Below are 22,089 nucleotides of genomic sequence, written 5' to 3' on the forward strand. Positions count from 1 at the left end.
AGCATTGTAAAACATGCAAGTGCAAACCCATGTTTCGTGATACCACGATTTTGAAAAAGAGCCGTGACACCACCGCCCGAGAGTTATCGGAAGCTTTTTTCATTCAGTCATTGGGGTCACAGTGCATTAGTGTGCCTTCCTTAACCTTGTACAGCGCTGAATTTGGTTTTTTGGATTCTGTCGCATGAGTGCGCTCTTGGGATCGGATGTTGGTGGCTCCACCGCATGGTGCTCACTGCGCATGTTCCTCTGGTTTGAGCGGTCTATAAAGGAGTGACGCAATAAAATGATGTCAGTTGAGAGTAGCGCCTTGTCCTGTCGTCTTTCTTGTCTCTGTCCTTTTTGCGCTAAACAAATTATTCACAGCTTTCTGATACTTGTACGGCCTGTGCTGCTGCGTACTTAAGCATTTCCAATCTGGGTCATTGCTATGTTTGTTGAAAATGATAATAGTGCGTATTGTAAGCTTGCTGTTTATTTTGCTGTATATATTGTACTCATATGGTATAATTGCCTTGCTTTTTTCAAGTTCGCAAACAGATTTTTATCACTCGGCCTTGCCATGTTAGGGGTTACCCTTCCGTAATATTGTGCTTTTTGTTCGCCAAGGCGGTTGGTTGTGCGCTTAGAAGTACGCTAAAATCTCTATTGTACGTTATCTGTATCAAAAGCTATTGTAGATTGTTTGGTTCGTTGCAAGTGTTCGATTTTATTGAGGTCTGTTCAATCATGTGATGCATGTTGCAATTTATGTGCACGGAAAAGTTGTGTACTCCGTACGAGCTGCGAGGCCTACTTCTACGTCACAGATATGTTTGCCTAGTAGGGAAGACTGTATTCTGGTTCGTTCTTCTATTACATTGTATTTTGCTTATCAAAACATGAGGCAGTGAAATATATGTTTTTCATGTTTTTTTCAGCAAGTCTGTTTTTATGTTTTGCTTAAAGAAATGTCCTTAACGAACGTACTCTGACGAAACTTTTTGCCGGGCGCTTGTGGTATTCCCTTCTGTGCATGTCTATAGTTTTATCCAGTATTTTGTTAATAAGATCGACGTACAAAAAGCTTTTAACTGTCTTTGTCGTTAACTTGGGGTCGACAGTCTGAAGATGACCTTAGTTTACTAATGTGTGCCTTTTGTTTAAGGTATCTTTTAGCACTGTAACTTTTGTAACTGATGAACCAACGAGACCACTGGCCATCCTCCATGTCACTGTATGGTAGTGTGGTTTGCCAGATGGTAACAACATACAATATGAAATGCTTATCGTAATCCTACAGAATAAGCACCAACATTATATATTTTGTTGAAGAAGCCGTCATTATCGACGTGGCAATTTCTTGTTCTTTTTAATTTTCTAAAGTTGTACATTCTGCTAAGAAATTCAGTGTCGATTTCATAGGCCTTTGTGTAAACGCCCATAAAGTATATGTAGTTCATTTTTTTACATATTTGCGGAGCAGTGATCTATTCGCAGCTCGACTTTGGTGAGCGCGCAAACCTTCACGCTATGCGGATACTCTCCTGCCCTAAATTATTGGAATCAAAACGGGAACCCATTTATTATTCGTTCATACATGCTCTGTGTAGTTTCCTGCAAGAAAACTTGACTTGAGAGCTGCGTCTAATCTTTTCAGATAAGAGAGCTGCGAATTAACGCATTATACACTCACAATATGCCAAGAAAGCGCTTGAAAAAAAATTCTAATTTCATCTCTTCGTAAATAAATATTTAGCCTCAGTCGTGGCACCGAAGGGCCTACAGGTGAAACAGAAGCCAGCATTGGATACATTTGGTGAAAACTAAATAAAACAGTGGAAGGCTATACTACATGATACCACGATAGCATGATAGCATTTCCTGTCGGCAATGCTATCATGCTGGTAACGCGCGTGCCGTTCGTTACTGGAAAGTACCGGGCTCGCAGCGTCAAAGTAAGGAAACGCATCAAGGCAGATGCCGATTATCGTAGTGTGGCAGAAAGGGCACGCCAAAGCAACGTTACTAGACTAGTCTAGTAACGCTGCTCCAAAGGTGTAAACTGTTCTTAGAGTGTACGGGAGGCCTCGCTTGGGCTCATTTGGCTGGTGGCACAAAACAGCGTGCGTAGAGCATCGCAGCTTAAATGTGAGGAGCAAATGTTGTTGGGTCACTCAAAGCTCCCAGAATTAAAAATTTTAGAACTTGTAAAATACGAGGGAAAGAAAAATTTCAACATACAAGAACAGCAAATAAAGATACGCGAGCGTGACAATATCCCAACGGCCACCAGCAATGATTCTGCAAGTCATAATCTTGAATCCAAACCGACCAATTCTCCTGATGCAAAGAACGAAAAGAGCACATGGGACAACGCCTCAAATGTCGCCCAACATGGCGAGTAACCGATTGTCCAGTGCACAATTAAATCTCCTTTCGAGAGGTCTAACTTGTACGCCGTCCTCAATAATGAATGAGTTACAATTCTTCCAAGAATTGGATGACTTCACGAGAAACTTAAGCCCAAGGGAGTACTTCTGTGATTGTACTACTGTAGACGGGAGCCCTGATGAGCCACCTGGACTCTCAATTGTATAGAATGCTTGCTGTTTAATGGCGGAAGGGCCAGGTATGGCCAAAAAGCGCCATGCCCATAATAATAAGTTCGTAGTGTAGTTATGAGTTATGTGAAGCTGATGTGAAGTGGCTGTAAAGGGGCCTTAAAAATGGATGTGTAATAATATTTATGGCTGTGAGAAATGACGTGTATTATCAGCAATAAGATGCATTGCGAAAGAATGAGACTATATCGAAAAATTTTCAGATGATAAATTGGCTAGAGCAATACTGCCTCGTTAGAGCCCTTGAGACAAAAGGGCCTGGAGGCATGTGCTATACAATAGTACTATCGCAGCGGCATGGGCTGAAGAGAGGAACCACTACGAATATATGGAATTAATAACATGTAGGGCAACAGAATCCAAGACACCGAGGACTCGATTGCTGGTAAAAAGCGGTTCTTTAAGCCCTATACATTGCTGCGCGAAGTGGGATACAATAGCGGTATGCCAGAAAAAAATTTTTCTTTCTCTCAGCTTCGGCTTCCCGAGACTCCAGTACGACGTAGAGGACGGTCGGTCTCTCTCCGCATCCATCATAGCTTCGAGGTTCATTTCCAGTAAGTAGAAAATTATGGGTCCCAAATGTGTGTCCTATTCTGAGACGACAGAATAGGACATCTGTTCGCCGTGATTTTGTTACGGAGGGCCAAAAACCTAACTGTGGCTTTATAAAGTGCAGTTTATTATTTATTTCTGCGTCCCACATGCATTGCCAGTAGTTTCGCAGTTTCTTTCGTAAAAAAGGCTTCAGATCTGTGACAGGGACAGCAGCTGTAGGAATATCAGCTAGTGATGTGAACGATGCGGCCATTTTGCCAGCTATTTCATTACCCTCGATGCCTCTTTGGCCAGGTACCCAGCATATTACATGTCTATGTGACAAATAAATGGTGGATAAGAGTGAGTAAAGCTAAATAAAGCAGGATTTGTAGGCTTTTGTAAAGAAATGAACGCGTTTACAAGACTTAACGAGTCTGTGAATATTATTGCTCTATCAACTTTTCATTTCATTGTATGTTTTACTGCAGCCAGTACCGCATAGGCTTCTGCACTGAAGATACTTGCTAGGCGGTTCAATACCACATATTTAGGAAAAGAGGGACCAACAACTGCATAAGATACGCCAGAATGTGATTTTGACGCGTCTATGTAGAATTCAGAGCAGCTGTACTTCGATTGATCTTCATGAAAATGCATACCCATTTCGAAATCAGGCGCGTGCTTTATGACTTTTACAAAGAATACATCACATTCTATTACCTGCCACTCCTAGGGCGGTAGTAGCTTAGCTGGAGGCATTAAGCGATGTTCGGGAATTGGGACGCCCATTTCTTCGCTAAGGTCTCTTACACGCAGTGACAAAAGTAGTTTCATGGAGGGTCTATTACGAAAAAGTGTTCCCCACGTCAAATCATTAACTATTGTGAAACACGAATGTTCCGTATTAGAGCGTACTTCGAGAAAATAGGTGGAGCTTATGTATGTTCCTGAAGATGTAGTGACCACTCATCTGACTCTACGTATTGGCTTTCAACAGGGCTTGTTCTAAATGCGCCACTAGCCAGATGGATACCCAGATGGTGGGCTGGATCTAGAATCTTTAGCGCGCTCGTGGTGGCAGTGTGATATAACGCGCCACCGTGGTCTAATCCTCATCAAATGAAGCTCCTCTAGAGATTCAATAAACACTTTCTGTCGCTACCCCATGTTGTGTGGCATAGGATTTTAGGTTAATTGTTTTTAGACATTTTTCTTCAAAATATTTTGTGTGCGGAATGAAAGTAAACCTACAGTCAAGTATAACACCTAGGAATTTGTGTACTTTGTTCACCGGTATTTGTTGTCCACATATTTCGGCAGCGGGATCTGCAGCAGGCCATTTCTTCCTGGTGAATTGAACGCAAGAAGTTTGGTTGGAGCTCCATTCGAACCCGTTTTCGTCTGCCCGATTAGAAACGTTGTTCAAGCACTGTTGCGCTTGTCTCTCACAGACTGTTATGTTGCAGGCTTTGAAACCTACTTCTATGTCGTCTATGAAGAAGCAAAAAAAAATAGATTCTGGCGATCCTTTACAAAGCGTGTTCGTTTTAATGACAAAGAGCGTGCAACTCAGTACGCCTCCACGAGGTACCCCAGTTTCCTGTATATATGCACGCGACTGTGCATTACCTATTTTCATCCGGAATGTACGGTGATGTAGGTAGCTCTCTGTAATCTTTAACACTGTGCCGCTGATGTCCAGCGACGATAGGTCGCGCAGGATTCAGTAGCACCATGTTGTATCGTACGCCTTTTCCATGTCTAGAAACACGGATAAGAAGGATTGTTTATGCACGACGGCTTCGGTAATGTTTGCTTCGATGCGAAGTAGATGGTCGCTTCTAGATCGTCCTACTCTAAAACCGCCCTCATATGGATCAAGAAATTTATTTAATTTATGGAACTGTAAATGTCGATGGTTTATCATTTCTTCAGAAAGCTTGCATATACATCTTGTGAGAGCCATTGGGCGGTAACTTGTTACTAATGTGGCGTCTTTGCCATGTTTCGGAATCGGAATGACAAGGGCTTCTCTCCATGCGGTAGGGAGGTACCCCGCCGCCCATATAGCATAGAAAGCGCTAGCAGAGTAATTTGAGTATCACTGGGGAGGCGTTTAATCATGTCGTACATGATGATATCATGTCCAGGTGCAGAGCTCTGACATGGAGTCAGGGAGGCTCTCAACTCGGCAATGTTAAAATGCGCGTTAAAGTCTACATTTACGGTCGAAAGCCTTGTGTTCTGCTACTTGTTTGTGTTTCAGGAATGCATTGGTATAATGATCAACTGGAAACGCAGTGAAAGTGTTCGCCAAGGGCGCCAGCTCTATTTTCCAAGCGGTTCGCTTTATCATTCACTAGGGGCAATGGATGAATTTCTTGTCTCTTTATACTTTTCAGCCTGCCCCATACTTTAGCTTTTTGAGTATACGACTTTACACCTGAGACAAACCTCTTTCAGCTCGTCGTCTTTGCCTGTCGTCGCGTCCTTGTTCCCTGTGATTTAAACTGTTTAAATTCTATTAGAATTTCCGCTGTACCACTTTCATGTAGTTTGCCCCAAGCTTTATTTTCCCTCTTCCCTACCTTTCTACAATCGTCATTCCACCAGGCGACCCGTCTTTTGAATGAAGTGCTTCTTGTTTGAGGAAGGAACTTTTCAGCGGCGTCAATGATAAAAGCGGCAAAGTATGAAACAGCCGGATCTATACTAAGATTATCTATCTATAAAATCCCGTGACATGTGGGTGGATTCCCAAAAGCGTTTCCAGTCAGCTGACGCCTGTTTCCAACGAGGGAAGTGTGGAGGGAAGTCATGTTTGTTTACGAAGTTCAGCGTTACTGGGAAGTGATCACTTGCGAATGGATTTTTAATTACACAAAATTTAAACTCAGGGAAGCTAGGAGCGAAGCCGATCGCAGGTCTATTGACGAGTATGAGGTATGATGTGGATTATAATACGTTGGTTCTTTCTTAATAAAGAGGTACGCACCCGAGGTTAAAAGGTTATTTTCAATGAGTCGACCTCTCGCGTCGTATCGTGAGTCTCCCCACAACGTGTTATGAGTGTTAAAACCTCCCACGAGTATAAGGCTCAGGAAGCTGATCAATGAGATTATAAAAGGCTGTCTTTTCGAGATGATGGCCCAGGGGTATATAAATGATACATACACTGACCAACTTATTAAAAACTTGGAGGACGCTTGGAGTACCCCGTTACAGCGCCCGCTCATTCGCTCGGCATGCTCTTGAGCCACACGCAGCGTTCGGCACGGCATCGAAACGTGCACCTGAACAAGCGGAACGTACCAAAGAACTCGTTGTCTTGGAGGGAGAAACGATCTATGCGAGCCAAACGTTGTGATCGGCACGGAGAGCTGGGCCGCGACGCGCCATGAAGGCGGACGCGATCATGGGGCTGACGCCTCGATGGAATCGTCCTCTATCTCGCTTGGGAGCACCGCGCAGACGCATGACTCCTCGGAAGCAGCTCGGCACACATCGCAGGGGACGCTTTCTCATCAGACGCGCTACGGCGCAGCGATCCCGTCAGAGGCGTCCCGCATCGGTCGCTACACCTAGGAATCGCGCTGAGAGCGGAAAGAGGAGCCGCGTTGCCTAAACAGGAGGGTTCGAGTGATGCACGCTGGAAGTTAGAAGGAGAGAGAGCGAGAAAACTTACAAAACGCAAGGGTATTGGGGAATCCTCGCACCGGTCTCCGCACGGCCCGAAAGGCAGAAGCGGGCGAGTGGCGCGCCACGTGTCGGAGCAGCACCGCACATTACGAGGAGGACGTCTTCTGTGTTTGCCGCAAGATGGCTCTGGGTGTGCGCAGAGCGCAGAAGAAATGTAGCGGAAACGTACTTCGCTACTCGTGTAACTGCGACTTCTTTAAGTTACATGCTCATAATTACCGATATACACCGCAGTATAAGTTTCTACGGACCGTTTCTAAGGCAACACCGCATTCACTAGAGGCGCTTTTTTCCCGCTTTAATTCATCGAACTCGTGGCTCAGTAGAATAAAGAAAAAAAAAGAACACGTGGCTCAGTGGTAGCGTCTCAGACTCCGGAGACCCTGGTTCGATTCCCAAGCAGCCCATCTTTGCCTACTCACTGCGTCGGGGTTGGCAACCGTCTGAAGCCGTTGTGTCGCTGCCCCCTCACGCGTTACATCGGCAAAGGTGTTCTTTGGCAGGTATCGAACCCGCTTGCGTGCCTCCTTCAATGATATGTTCTCTTTTAATTTGATTGTCACTTTTTTCCAAGGCGGACATTACCGTGAGTATGCAGCGTGCTCCCCATCACAGTCAAACAGTGGTGAAAGCTTTCATATGCTTCATAGAGGTGCTCGTTAGCGCTGCATTTCGCACAAGTCTGACGCCCTCGGCACTTCTGTGAACTGTCGCGGAATCGCTAGCACTTGAACCGTCGTAAAGGATTCTTTACGGTAAAGGAGTAAATGTCTCTCTCTGATTTTCACAAACCCTGTCTCGATAGTGTCGGATAGGTTGCGTCAGCCAAATGTAAATATTAGGCGCTTGGTACCAACTTCTTTTCCGTCACGCCTTATCCTAATCGTTTTGACATTGATCACGTTCTGATCATTCCAACCGTATAGAAGTTCGCCTTCAGAGAATTCTAACAGATCAGCATCGGAGGCAACGCCGTGGGTAGTATTCATTGTGCGGTGGGGCGTCACTTTTAGTGCAACACCCCCAAAAGATACAAGTTTGGACAGTTTTTCATGTTGTTTCTATTCGCGGTGCTCTAGGAGAAGATCACCATTAGCAATTTTGATGCTTAGGTCGACCTCTATGTCTTTCCTATCAATAAATTCTATTCATTCATGTATCCCGGACCGAAAACTTCCGCTGGAGATTTCAAGACAACGAAGGGTGAGATCATTCTTACCGTCTTCTCAGGCTAATCAGAATGGATTACATGAAAGCGGGGAAAGTTCTGTGTACGATTGCCAAGAGCTTGAGTGTACGATTGCCAAGAGCTTGCCAAGAGCCAAGAGTACGATTGCCAAGAGTGCGCATCTTTGGTGCGCACTCGTTTCTGAGGGGGATCAGGAAGTTTGGGAGAAAGAAGTTTCCACGAAAACACATAAATATTTGGCAGCAGCGCCGACCGCCCACCACGGAACCCAACGGGGAGACGCGGGAGAGCTTCCATGCAAGTCTGCATAACGTCAGAGGTACGTTGTCGCTATAACCAAATATGGTGTACCCTAGGCAGGATTGCCAGCAAGGTTAAGCCTTGCCGCCAAGAAGAAAGGAAGTAAATGGAAAAGAGAAGAAGACACGAAAGGCCAGAAAGTGGGAGACAGACAGGAAGACTGTAGGTGCCATCTATGTAAAGCAGAGGCCAAAGACGTTTGTGTCCTCTGACGGGGCCCTTAAAGGTCCAAACGCCCAGCATCGGCTCAACCACCAGGATCCCCCCTTCCCCAGACACGGCTAGGCCGCGCACGGCTACACGCGGGAGGGTCAAACCCTCATGTGTTCTGGTGCGTGGTGTCGCAGCACACCAAGCGCATGCTTGCGCCGACGCCCCTGCGGCGCCTGGTCTATCCGATAAATCATGGACACTTGGTGAGGTACGCGATAAATACTTGGATATATACATTTGCATGGTTCAAAAAGAAATTATAAAATGATGCCAGAGGCACCGTCTTGTCCACAGTAACCGCTCAATAGAGAACTAGAAGGCGCTGCGAACTCTGAGTGAGGATAAAACAATTGTCATTTTAAGCCAGCGGACAAAGGTGGCGCAGTGGTGCTACTTGACCGGAGTCTTTACATAGCCGAAAGTTTCTGTCAGTTGGCCAACTCCAATTTGGACACAGAACTCCCAAGTAACCTCACAAAGTAATTTGAAAGAGACATAAAGGGCGCCCTCACCACTCTGCTCAAGGCAGAGAAGATAACCGATGCGACGTTCAAAGCCTTTATAACGCGAAACTCTGACCCCGGCCGTTTGCACTTACTACCCCAAATACCCAAAACAAACAATCGCGGCCGCCCTGTCGTTTCCAACAATGGAACAGCGATCGAGAAAATATCCAGTTTTATTGACATTCTCATCAAGGACATTCCATGTTCATTCTCCTCGTACATCAAAGAAACAAATCACTTCCTTCGGGAGGTTTCAAAGCTGGCGGTACCGCCGAGGAGTTACAATTTGGCCGGAACATACGCACGCGCCCTTTCTCTATCTTTCTCTCTCGCACGCACACACATATAGTACGCACGCACAGAAATCCATGCGCACACAAACAAGCACCGATTTGATCGCACGCATGCATGCTGAAGCACGAACGCACACGTTCGCACACTTACACATTGACACGCGTCCACGCGCGCACCTCAAGCACGCAAGAGCACGCGCACATGGAATAATGCGCGTGCACACGCACACGCAAATTCACGCATGCGCACACGCATACCGTGGTTCGCGCACATGGGAATACAAAATACCGAGGCACTCGCGCCTGCGCACATACACACAACATATACACACACACATACACAACCATACACATGCACGCTTCAGACGTGCGCACGCATAATATATATAGATCGATGTATCTCTCCTGGCTGCCTCTAAAAGACCGGCGCGTGCAGATAGGCTGCATACACTCCCCCTACCATTGTTGTTCCAACGGCATCTGTAATGAATCGCTCTACGCTTTAAATTAAGCGCTTCTTCAAATCAATGTGCACTCTGGCGGGAGGGTGCGGAAATCTTTCCACCAGTCCTGTGACTTGACCGCCCATACCTGACTAAAACACTGCTTGAACGCACCACTGATGCTAGAAGGAAATACCCGCTCGCTGTAGTAAGTTGAAGCTTTTTGATCGTCGGCCGATATTTTGAAATATACGTTTTCTTATAATTTTCCCCGTTCAGTCACATATGCTCATTGCGCGAAGTTGTGAAGAGAAATGTCCAGAATTGTTCGCCACTACAACACTTAGAGCACTGACTTTTTTAACGGCTTAATTGTGCAATATATTCCTCGTTCCTGCTTCTTTTCGGTTGAACATTTTTTTTGACAATTTTCAATATTTATTCAGTCTACGCGCCTTTCCGTCACCCCATTCGAAAGACATACGGGTATGGGCCGCAACAGCGGAACATAACTATCACAATATTTCTGTTCAGGCCATGCGTCATTCAAGCTACGAGCAAGCCAGTGGCATGTGGTGTGTTTCGCGTCCAAGCGTTGGTTTGGCGCCACCATGGATACACACATTTCACTTTTCAAACAACTAAAAATAATGAGACGTCGCTTTGAGTTTCTAAATTTACAAAATAAGTGAGTAATATTGAAAGGATCATGTAACATTAGTAAGTGAACATTTTTTATTATCAGTGGAGTTACCACTAGAATACAGGCGGCGCTAGCGTCGCCTGCGAGAACCGACCCCATTGGTTCCTTGCGAATCTCACGAGCTTGTTTCGAACTATACCAGAAGAAGAAGAAGCAGGGTAACGGCATTTCGGATTGCACATCCTGGGCTCTGCCATTTGCGAACACAGCAAGCAAATCAGAGATGCTTCCGAGCTCTCAGCATCAAGCAGATGAAAGCAAGAGGAGGCGTCGTGCTCGAAGAAACTGCGCGAGCTCCAATGGACGCGAATCTTCTCGGAGCTCCAATTCCTCTGGCAAGCTTGAAGGGACCCGCCACTGTCCGAGCTATCCCAATCAAAGAGCTCCCACGGACGCCCCGTTGGATTCAGCTCTACCGAGAGGCGCGACCAGCGCCACCGGATCGGTCGCTGAAATTCCCGCAAACGAACTGCCTAAAACTAAGCGAAGACTGTCGTTTTACGACGCAGTCCAAACCACTACACCCAACATCGCCGCACCTCAGGAACAACAGGACGGTAGCACTGAACATGGCACGCGCAAAGGGGGCATCGTTTCTACGACGGAAGCACCTTTTTCGGTAGAACCAGGAAGCACCGATGGGCGTCCAACAAAAGCTCAAGCAGTCGCCGAAGCCCAGCCTCCTCCGAGAGAACGCCACACCTCGCAGCCGACACAGGCACTAGAGTCTACTGCCGGCGCTCGGTCGATCACAGCCGATGCGGCATCTTCCACATCGAAGAAGGAAGCAGCCGAGACAACCCTGACGGCCGAAACCCGCAGTGCAAGGTTACCGCCTGGTACGGTCAAGGCGAGGACACGCTCCGGCTCTACCGTCACTCTGGCGGAGCCCATCGACGCGTCCTCGAGAAGCGGACACTCAGGAAAGTCTTCGACGCAAGACTCGGGGTCCCAGCGCGAACCTTCGTTCTCGCCCTTGATTCAAGGTCTCAAGAAATTGACCAGAGAACGCATTGCAGAGCAGCGGGCCAGGCGACGAGGAAGCAAATCTTCGATCTGGGACTCGGAACAGGCGAGCGAGCTGTTTCTTTTCCGCGTTCACGCCGTAGTGCACAGGCTCAGCTGTCAGCGTGCGACCTCTGGCAATCGAAAAGGTGTCACATATAGTCGTTGCAATGTGCGACATATAATGGGAGTCGCTGATTTACGTATCCTGGGCTGTATTTTTCAAAGCGGAGCTTTTTTCTGCCTCTTCTCACGACCTCTCGTGCGCTGCTGCTGTGATCGTCTTGCCGCGCGTGCCGCTGGGTTTCATGCAACGCTACCAGATGGCACTAGCCTCCGCACATGTCTAGGGAACCTACGTGCAAGCTCTGTTTAAGATTGGTGACAGCCTTTGTAAAGGTGCTTTCCACCACCAACTAGATTAGGGGGTTAAGCTTTCCGACGACTTATAAGATGTGGGAAGCAAAGTCGCGAAAAAGAAGCTCCAGAGAGGACGTTTGCTGCAACCTTCGGAACGTGAATTAATTATCTATTCCAGTGAAGCTGTGAAGGGCTACTTTCACCACTACCGTGTCCGCGCGTAGAAAAAAGAAGCATCACAATTCGGCAATGCTGGGCCGACCCGCGGCGGAGAAGGCTCAGACATTAAGAATCAACGATGTATGTCGGTATTGCTACAGCTCCCTACATAACCTGACGCCTTGTCTCGCCGTCACGTTCGTTTTTCTTCTTTATAAAGCGAAGCTTTCTTTGCCTCTTCTCGCGATTTTCCGGGCGTTGCTGTGATGGTCTTGCCGTATGTGCCGCTGGGTTTCTTGCAACACTACCAAATGGCCCTCGCCTCCGCGAATCCCGAGTGGCACCGCTGCGGCAGCGTTGAACAGTTTGTGCGTATGGCACGCGCTGTGCTTGCTTTCCTGTGCGACAGAAATGCAGGTCTTGAGCTGTGGAGGTCGCGTGCTGTGCTCTGATAGTGTAAACATTACAATCGTCCATAGCCTGAAGAGAGCCCTCGGAGCTGGCGTCTGAAGCGTCTCGACAGCATGCTCGCCAATAATGCAGAAGGAGCAAGTAAACATGCGCCAGCAAAATGGCTCCAAAGCATGCACTCAGCTTCGAGGACACCCATGCCCGAAAGAATGGTCGCGCGTATCAGGAGCGTCTTCGCTACGCAGCGAAACGTGGTGCAGACACTGAATCTATGCATAGAATGCATACATGCAATTATATTGTTTCAATTAGGCGCAGCTCTATAATACCATTTGACACTTCTGCCACGATGCGATGTGCCATGTGAAACAATGATAATGATCAGTCCTCTCAGGACTGATCAATACAATGAATATACAATGAATATACAAGGAATATACAATGACGCGCAACAACGTATCAAGCAAACACGTCTCCCTGTGTATTTTGTGGAATACGCAGACAAACAGCAGCGGTGCACGCAGGGTAACGTGCAACATCAACTCACCACTCTGGTACTGAAGAGCTTACGCACTCAAAGCAATGCCGTGTAATGCCCTCGGGCTCTAAGGGTAATGAAATAAATAAATAAATAAATAAATAAATAAATAAATAAATAAATAAATAAATAAATAAATGCCATACAATGCTTTGCTTACATCGATTACCACACTGTACGGGATACGTCGATGTTCTTTCTTTGAGGCACGTATGCACGGAAGGACGACCGAAAATGTTTTCGAGCATGGCAATCGCGAGACAGCCTAATTTTATTGGGACTTTGCTCCATACTGCGGAACTTCAGCGGCCGCTGTCATAATTGCGTGGACTAGTATACCGACTGCTCCAGCGGGGCTCGCTGTAAAGAAATGTCGTTCTTTTTTTCTCAATCCGGTGCCTAAAAATACCTCCGAGTGAGGATGCTTCTGTGAATAGCACCACAGCGCGTGCGACGCACTGCCTGGAAGTGCTCGAAGTTGGGAGTGCATAATCAAGCACGTCGTGCCAAACTATAACGGCTGAAACCACAGCTTTGGTGCTACTACACTTCAATCTCAACCCCAGTCTCCATTATGTCACCGCGAACAGCACAGCTACTTCTGGTTTACTGATGCGACAGCTGAGTCGAGCAAACACTGGCTGTAAGCATACGACAAGCAGAGGCTCAGCGCTAAGACCGCGGTTCGCTGGCTCGTACCAGAAATCGCTGGCGAAATACCGCTGCCGCATGCAAGGACTGAAATTCCTGCCTATAGATCCTTGCACGACAAGCTCTATCCGCTTTACCATAGCGCACTCAATTCTGCCACAGGGGAGCCGTATAGCGAGATAAAAATGGCAAGTAGTGTGAACGCTTATGCCTGGTTTTCATTAGTAACCTCGCCAGTGTATTTTACACTATAACACATGCTTTGGTTCCTCAGAAAAAGCATGAAAATGTACATAATGACAGGTGAGATCAATCACTGGCCTGCGCCATTATCAATGTTTCTCGGATTACGTTCATGCCCCAAAGGCAGCTGCGGAATATTCACGTAAAGAAAGCAAAAATAAATTGAAAAGCGCATGTGCCTTCTTTCTGGTAACATAACGCGCCCTCACCTTTTCTCAGCACGAAATTTTGGTATCGGGATTGAGTCAGATATTTCTTTCGTGCTTCATTTTACAGGGGCAGCGTGGTTCACGGATAGTGGTCAGAGTAGCAGGGGTACCTATCACAAAGCAGGAAATCCTCCTCATGGCCATGTTAATTTTCATAGTGACAACCGTGACAGCCGCCGTCGTCATCCTGTTCAGACGAGAGCAAGAAACTGCTTCGACAAAGCCCTACTGCAAAACCAAGGATTGCCTCGATCACGCCTGGCAACTTTCCGATAAACTAAACAGCAGCCTCGATCCATGCCAAAACTTCGGGGCTTACGTCTGTTCCGCTTGGTCCCCACCAAAGGGGTACCTTGAGCACTCTAACTCACCCATGGATGACGTACGGAAATCTTGGTTCCCACGGTTCCAAAATATTCTTAGAGAAGGCGCCAAGGTAATTCGGAGTGGCCAAAAGCCGCTAGTCATGTACGCAACGTGCATGGGCGACAGTAAACAATACGGCTCGAACGTGGATATCTTCTGGAAGTTCCTAAACGAGTGTAGACTATCGTGGCCGGAAGAGCCACAGTCAAGTGACACCAGCGCCCTCGATGTACTGATAACACTCGCGTTCAAGTGGCAGGTTTCACTCTTCTTTCAATTGAGACTACTGCGCTTGGGACCCGCACCGAATTGGCGTTTGACATTAGATCCAGGCCCACTTATACCGCTAATGTACCAGCATCATCTCACGATCAAAAATACCGGCGGATACGCCAAGTACTGGGCTGCGTTCTTCTACATCCTCAAGGGAAGCTATGACAAGGACGCGACGATAAACCAGACGCTCATAGAGACAACCATGGTGTTGGAAGGCGACGTCTTTAGAAGACTCCTATTCGCCATGCGTCCACTTGCAGTTCAACAACTACTGGTGCCAATCGCCAAGATTAGATTCTACACTCCGCCTCTGGACTCGAAGCAGTGGCTACGGGCATTAAAGCAATTAGAGCTTCAGCCTGAGATGCAATCATACGACCACGTTCTCATAGCCGACAAAAACTTCTTCCAGACCATGGCGGCCGTGATGGTCTCGTACACGGACACCCAGCTGCTGTCCCTGATTGCGTGGTCTTGCGTGCAGCTCCTGGCACCGGCAGTGGATTTGCAGCTGCTGAAGTACCGGTACGACCAAGGCGTCATACTTTACCGGCCATACTTCTGCGAACGTTTTGTAGAGACCGCCTACCGACTCCTGGTGGTTGCTCTCACCTCAGTGTCAGGTTTCTCAAGACAGGAACGCGCCGTCATCTCTGCAAACTTCGACCACCTGGTTGCAACCGCCAGCGCTTTGGTCAACGCAACAGACTGGCTGGATGCCGAGAACCGACAACTTGCCGCCGCGAAGCTGGCTTCGACACGCCTGCAGCTGTGGCCCCCAGAGCATTTTCTGCAGAACGAGGCACTCGACCGCATGTACGCGGCTTTTCCGAGCGCCGTATTGCCATTTGCAGAATATTGGATCCAGTCGAGTCGGTCTGCCGCTGATACGTACCATACGAGTGCCAATATCGACGTCTTGAGCTACGCGGTCAACTACGAACTACCGTACCTCTTATACGATGCTGCAAGTGGCGCAGTGAAGGTAGCTGTGGGTGCAATTACTCCGCCCCTGTACTACTCTGACGGAACCAAAGCTATGTTCTACGGAGGACTCGGATTCTCCATGGCGCTGAATCTCGTCGCATCCATGGACAAACATGGACTGCGCTGGCACCCAAACGGCACTTTCGGCGACTCCTTTTTGTCCCAGTAAGCTTCTTTAGCCTAGTTTTGTGAACGTAATGATTTTCACTTTTACATGGCAGGTTATTCCAGAACAACACAGATAGACTACTTTCCTAATATGATATACATAATCAACCCATTATTTTTGCTACTTCGCCAAGTTACAGCTTATGGTGATGCGCCATCGTTGGCCATGACACGGTTGTTTGAACTAAACTAGCCTTTGTAGGTAATTGTGCGAAGAAATTTCTAGAATGAGTCAGGAGATCCTTTTGCCTGTAATAATAGACGGATGTTCGCGTATATTGATAATCGAACTGGAAGAGCTAGTTTCTGAACTGATATATGACTGAAGAACTTTCATATCGCGATATGCTCTCAAGTACGCCCGACTGCATTTTGAAATAGCTAGGATATGTTTACAGAGTGAAGCCACTCAAACACTATACGAACTTCACGTTGTAGAAGTTATCTGAAAGCGCATCGCTGCGTCCACAATATTCAGAACTGGATGATTTCTACCAGAATTTTTTCCGCTAAACGGATGCGAAAGTGCTTACTTAATAATCACAATGGCAACCTAAAATGTCCTGCCTTACTTAGCGCGTTGTTAACGCCGCACCTCCGTTTTGTTATAACTATCAAAGATTACAGTGCTCTTCTTTACAGCGCCGCTTCCCGAGCCTTCGAAGACCGGGACGGCTGTCTGGTGACTGCAGAGGAGGCTCCCGTCGCCGACTCCCCCACCTACCAGACCCGACCCGGCTCCAGGACCAGCGTCTTTCCCGAGATTCCCGCGCTCGAAGTGGCCTACGCAGCGTACAGGCGTTCCATCAGCGAAAGCGACGACGACAGTCCGCAGGGTATTTCCCGGAATCTCTCGGGCGATCAGGTGTTCTTCATGAGTTTGTGCTACATGACCTGCAGCCTTCCCGGAGCCGTGGGTCCGCAGACGGTCGACTGCAACAAGGCTGTGAGCAATTCGGAGGCATTCGCGCAGGCTTTTCAATGCCCGTACGGATCAAAAATGAATCCCAAGAAGAAGTGCACATTCTTCACCCGATAAGTGGGGGCTGGAAAGGACCCAAATCATGCGCGATGTTTACCACGCCACAAGTGTGAACGTACACAATATGTTTATCAGCGTCAGACAACATGCCTCTTGCCTGGACCTTGCAATGCCTTGAAATGTGGTCGCCGTCTTTTGCAAAGCGATGGCGCTCTTTGCATGAGGGCGTCAGTAGTGCAACGGGCACTTCGGCTACGTGCCTTGTTCTGGCGTACGACGCACTCTAAAATACTGACGTGTTTTGTTTGGACGTTTCATGGCGGGCGCGCAATACAAGACGCGTCTTTTGTACGTTTCTGGCGCTTTTTTTGTTTTTACTTTCTTCTTATTGCCAGTTCTTCAGCTCTCTGACTTCTCTTGTACTTAAACATTTTACGTTTACTTAGCAACAATGTGCCCATCTGGGTGTCTCAGACGTCGAAAATCATTGACGTCATGTACCGCGTTTGCGGGCTGTTTGTACTTTTGTTTAATTTTTGTTTGCGAAGCCGGATTCATGAAGTTTTTGAAGACAATGACCAATGTATTTCTGGGCTGTGCTTAAAAGGAAATTTTTTTATTTCATCAAGATTTTCTTGGTAATTCGCGGCTGCCTAGCGTGTGTTTTCTATGCCCGTCTGGCCTGCACCATTGCATATTCTGCAGTTGGCTGAAGGGCACCTGGTGCACACTTACGGAAGGCTTGAAACAAGCTAATATTTGACAGGTTTGAACTGCTTCCCCAGCCAAATAATTCCTATCATTTCTCTTGTAACTGCCGCGCACAGAGTTCAGTGAATAAAACCTTGTTTTTGGCGAATTCTCTGGCACCTCGACTGCTGTTCTGGCAGCGCTCGTTAGCGGTTCTCGAGACGAATGAAAACAAACTCTACAGAAAGCGCAGCGTTCTGTTGTTCCAACTTATCCAATGTATTAAACGTTCGATAGTTAGCACGTTGCGCATTGATGTAGAGTTCGCGCCCGAGTGATGAATAAATTTCAAAGCTGAGGATTATTTCTTACATTCATGCCAGTTACCGACCGTGTTGATGGTCAGCAAGGTGGAACGTGAGTAAAACCACGTGAAAAGCGCACCGTGTACCGCACGTTATATATTATAATGTGATTAGCTTTCTTTGCCTACTTTGGTCGTGTTAGCCTATCTATCTATCTATCTATCTATCTATCTATCTATCTATCTATCTATCTATCTATCTATCTATCTATCTATCTATCTATCTATCTATCTATCTATCTATCTATCTGTCTATCTATCTATCTATCTATCTATCTATCTATCTATCTATCTATCTATCTATCTATCTATCTATCCAGCTAGCTAGCCTTTTTTGTCGACCCAGTGCCCTACGGTGCCTACCTGCTTGAACCGCTAGGTAAATGCTGGTGGTTAATGCCACCGTGGTCGGTCCATCGTCTTAATTCAAGCTTCGTGGCCTTACTGTTCTCATACTGTCGTCGTCACACCGTCTACGCCGTGTTATACCGTTTAACATTGAAGTGGAATTCGTGCCCGGGTGAAGACCAAATTTCAAAGCAGAGGATAATTTGATGCCTTCGTGCCATTTACTGATGGTGTTGATGGTAAATAAGGTGGAAAGGGAGTAAAACCAATATAAAAGCACAACGTTTGGCGCACCTTATTATATATATTACTCGCGATTAGCTTTCTTTTCTTACTTCAGTCGTTTTCAGCCTATCTATATATCTATCTTTCTCCGTCGTGATCGGTCTATCGCCGTCATTCCACATTCGTGATCTCACTCTCGTCATGCCGCCGTTGTCACAACTTCTATGTCCAAATATGTGGTCGTGGTTGTGATGCCGTCCAGGTCGTTACATTGCGGTCAGACCTGCTTTGTCAGCCGGCCCCTGTCATGCCGTCGTTTTCACGCCGTCGTCGTCATACAGTCGGCGTGTATTCGCTGTCACAGCGCCGCCCTGATGCCGTAAAGGTCGTTCCATTGTCGTCATTGCAGTTTATTCATCTAATTCTCATCATGCAGGCGTCATGATGTCGTCGTCACGTCATCGTCATCACGTAGTCGTCGTCATGCCAGTGTCCTGCCGTCGTCGTCACGCGGTCGCTGTGCCATCGCAATCGCTTCAGTAACGTCCTCCCATTGTCATCATGCCGTCCTCGTCATAACGCCTCCATCGTTCCACTGACGTCGATATTTCATTGTCATTCTATTGTAATCATACTGTCGTGAATCAATCGCGATTACGCCGCCATTGCCACGTAGTCATCTTCAGACAGTCACTCAGGCATCCCTCGTAAGGCAGTCGCTATCCCGCGCCCGTTATCATATCGTCGTCACGTCATCATCGTGGCGTCTTCGTCGTCATGCAGGTTTCATACAGTTTGTTGTCGCGCCGTCATCCGCATAGGCCCGTCGTCATCTCACTGTGTTCACATTTTTCTCCTGTCATCGTCGTCAGTGTGCCGTTGTTATACAGTCGTGATCGTTTCACCACGGTAATTCTAACTTTGACATCCCAGTTTGGTCCTGTCGTCGTTATTAGCCATCGTCATCAGACAGTCATCGTCACGCAGCCTTTTACCATCGTCATCGCTTCCGTAACTTCATTTTACTATGGTCATGCCGTAGTTGTCAAATCGCCGTCGTCGGTCCATCGACGTCATTTCTTCCTTGTCATTCTGCAGCAATCATGTTTTGTTCCGAAGAAAGTATACCGGGTGTGCTTTTTTTTCTTTTGTGTCTATTGGCGTTCTATCGAAGCGAAGGAACCGGGCCGAGAGCTGTGTCGGAGACGTGGAAACACGCAGACGAGCGGCGCTGGCGACTGGAGCCTTTGCGTGCGAATGACCGCGATCGCACCTCGAGCATGTGCTCTCGGCCTGCCGAAGCAGTCCTAACTGACAGTCACTATGAGTGCGCGACGTCCAGGGAATTCTTTTGCCCGCAGCAAACTTGAGGGATCAGGAAACTGGTGGGTACGAGCGTGTGTGCTTGTGGCGATCGGTTCACGCTCGATTCTGTCCATCGGTCATGCTAGTTCTGATTGATTTAGTTTTCATTGATTTGTTCTCTGCGTCTTTTCGAGACCATGTCTGCGCGCTTAAACTCTGGCGCCTATTGGATCAAGTTGGCTTGCCTGATTGTTCTGAGTAGTCGATTAACGAAGAGGCCTGTTTGTCCCAGCGGTCCGCGTGTCCTTTTGATGCTGCACAAAGCAATTTAAGGAGAAGGTCCCAGTCTTTTCACGGTGAGCAAGGAGACAGCAGCCATCGGTGCCACCTCACCGTAGGAAACCAGGCCAGTAAGGCAGGCCGCCGACCACGGTATGAACTCGTTTTATATGTAACTACAAATTTCAGAAAAAGTTAAAAGGACGCCATGGAGCTTTCGGCTATTCGACGGTGTTTTGCACAGCAGGGCAAAAGGCTTTCCGGAAGGTTGCACGGAACTCGTTGTCCGGGAGTGTTTGAAGTCCGAGCTTTTGAAGCAGTGTCATGTCGACACTACGGCCGGCAACCACGACGTCAAGCTCACATGCGGGATAGTTCGCCGCCGTTGTCTTTGGCCAAAGATGTTCTCGCATGATAAAAAGCGCTTGCTCTCCTGCTCTGACTGCCACAATCGAGAGCTTGCAACTGGAAAGCTAGCCAGTGTCGCCCGCTTTGTAGCATTCTAGATTGAGCCCATACTTCATGTGAATAAAGGCCTAGGCGCGCAGCCGGGAATCAAAGACGTCAGAAAAGTAACCCACCGACTCCAACCTGATCCCAATCTAGTGGACCAAATCGAAAGAAAATTGCACACTTTGACGCAAGACGAGTCTGTTAACGAATATCAAAAAAAGAAAGAAAGAGCGCGATAGTCATCGTGATGTGCGCAAGTGCGGTTCGCGTTCTGACGGGAGGCTTGCCACATGTAATCGTGTCTGTGAGTTTGAGACGCGTCATTCAGTGCGCCAAGCCGAAAGCTCGGACGAGACCAAAGTTTGCTTCGACTGGAGGACATTTCCCAACGAGTACTTTCTCGGTAGCGTCGCTGCATACGACAGAGACACTGATCTGTATTAAAGCGCAAGTGAATTAAGTTTACTGTTTAATTTCAATGTGGTTCGTGATTCCTATAAATCTTTTTTCTGTTCTGTTTAAACATGCTTTTTACTAGTATATTTTTATTTCAATTAAAATTTTTTCTTTACCGCTACTTTATTTTTCTTACATGAAGCCCTAACATACCCATTTTTATGAGTGCTCTCTTGTTCTAACATTCGAAGTCCTTTGTAAACATGAGGGGGACCCTTCCTCATGTGGAGAGGTGGGGAGGAGGTTCACGAAGAAAGCAGGCCGTGGCTCTCTCTTCTGTTTTTGTGACTGTTGGGTCTTGGATGCAGATAAGACAGGCAAAGAGGGCTGTCCGAGAAGTGGAAATACAAAAACGAGCGCCCGGGCTGACTGGAGTGATTGCGTGGCAATGACGCCCACAGCGCTCGCGAATGTAGTCTCGCCCGGCCGACACAGTGTTAACTGACAGTCACTTTCTGTGCGCTCCATACAAGCAACTCTTCCGCATGCAGCAGACCTTGAGCAGATCCCGAAACGGATGCGAACGAGTGTGTGCACGTCTCTCGGTCGGTTCACGCTGGGCTCTGCCCATCAGTCACGATTTATTTCGGTTGCGCATTTTCCCCTGCATATTTTCGAGGCCATGTCTGGTCGCCTAAACTCTGGCCCTTATTGGACCATGTTTTCAAGCCTGATTGGTGTGAGCAGGCGATTCATGGATAGGCTTGCGTCTTCGAACGGTCCGCTTGCCTTGGACACTGCAAAAACCGATTTCAGCAGAGGTCTCAGCATTTACGGGTTGAGCAAAGAGATAGCGGGCCACGGCGCCACTTTACCACGGGAGACCACGCCGGTAAGGCAGGCCGCCGCCGACGGGTATGACATTGCTTCTCTGCAATATTATGCATACACTATAACATTAAATTATTACCGAGTTAATAATCCTAGTTTTTCGAATACCACTTTGCGTCGTCGTCATGCCTGCCGATCTGCACTTGCCTCTGCTGGAGCTCGCCCCGCTTTCGTCGTGGTCTGCCTGCTGAGCTGATGCGTCCTAATGTTAGCAGCTGCCTCACTTCGGTACACTGCCGTCAGTCAATCATGATTATGCCGCCATCGCCATGACACCTTTTTCATTGCGTCATC

The 22,089-nt window shown here is 47.5% G+C and overlaps 1 protein-coding gene across 1 annotated transcript; it reads left to right on the top strand.

Annotated features, from left to right (window-relative positions):
- Window positions 1–14,780: 14,780 nt before the first annotated feature.
- On the top strand, window positions 14,781–16,901 carry LOC126524212 (neprilysin-4-like). Its single transcript, XM_050172549.1, has 2 exons — window positions 14,781–15,859; window positions 16,505–16,901. Exons 1-2 carry the CDS (start codon window positions 14,781–14,783, stop codon window positions 16,899–16,901), a joined length of 1,476 nt encoding a protein of 491 aa, XP_050028506.1.
- The last annotated feature ends 5,188 nt before the right edge of the window (window positions 16,902–22,089 follow it).

The sequence above is a fragment of the Dermacentor andersoni genome, chromosome 3 (genome assembly GCF_023375885.2).
Source record: "Dermacentor andersoni chromosome 3, qqDerAnde1_hic_scaffold, whole genome shotgun sequence".
Classification (NCBI taxonomy): Eukaryota; Metazoa; Arthropoda; class Arachnida; order Ixodida; family Ixodidae; genus Dermacentor; species Dermacentor andersoni.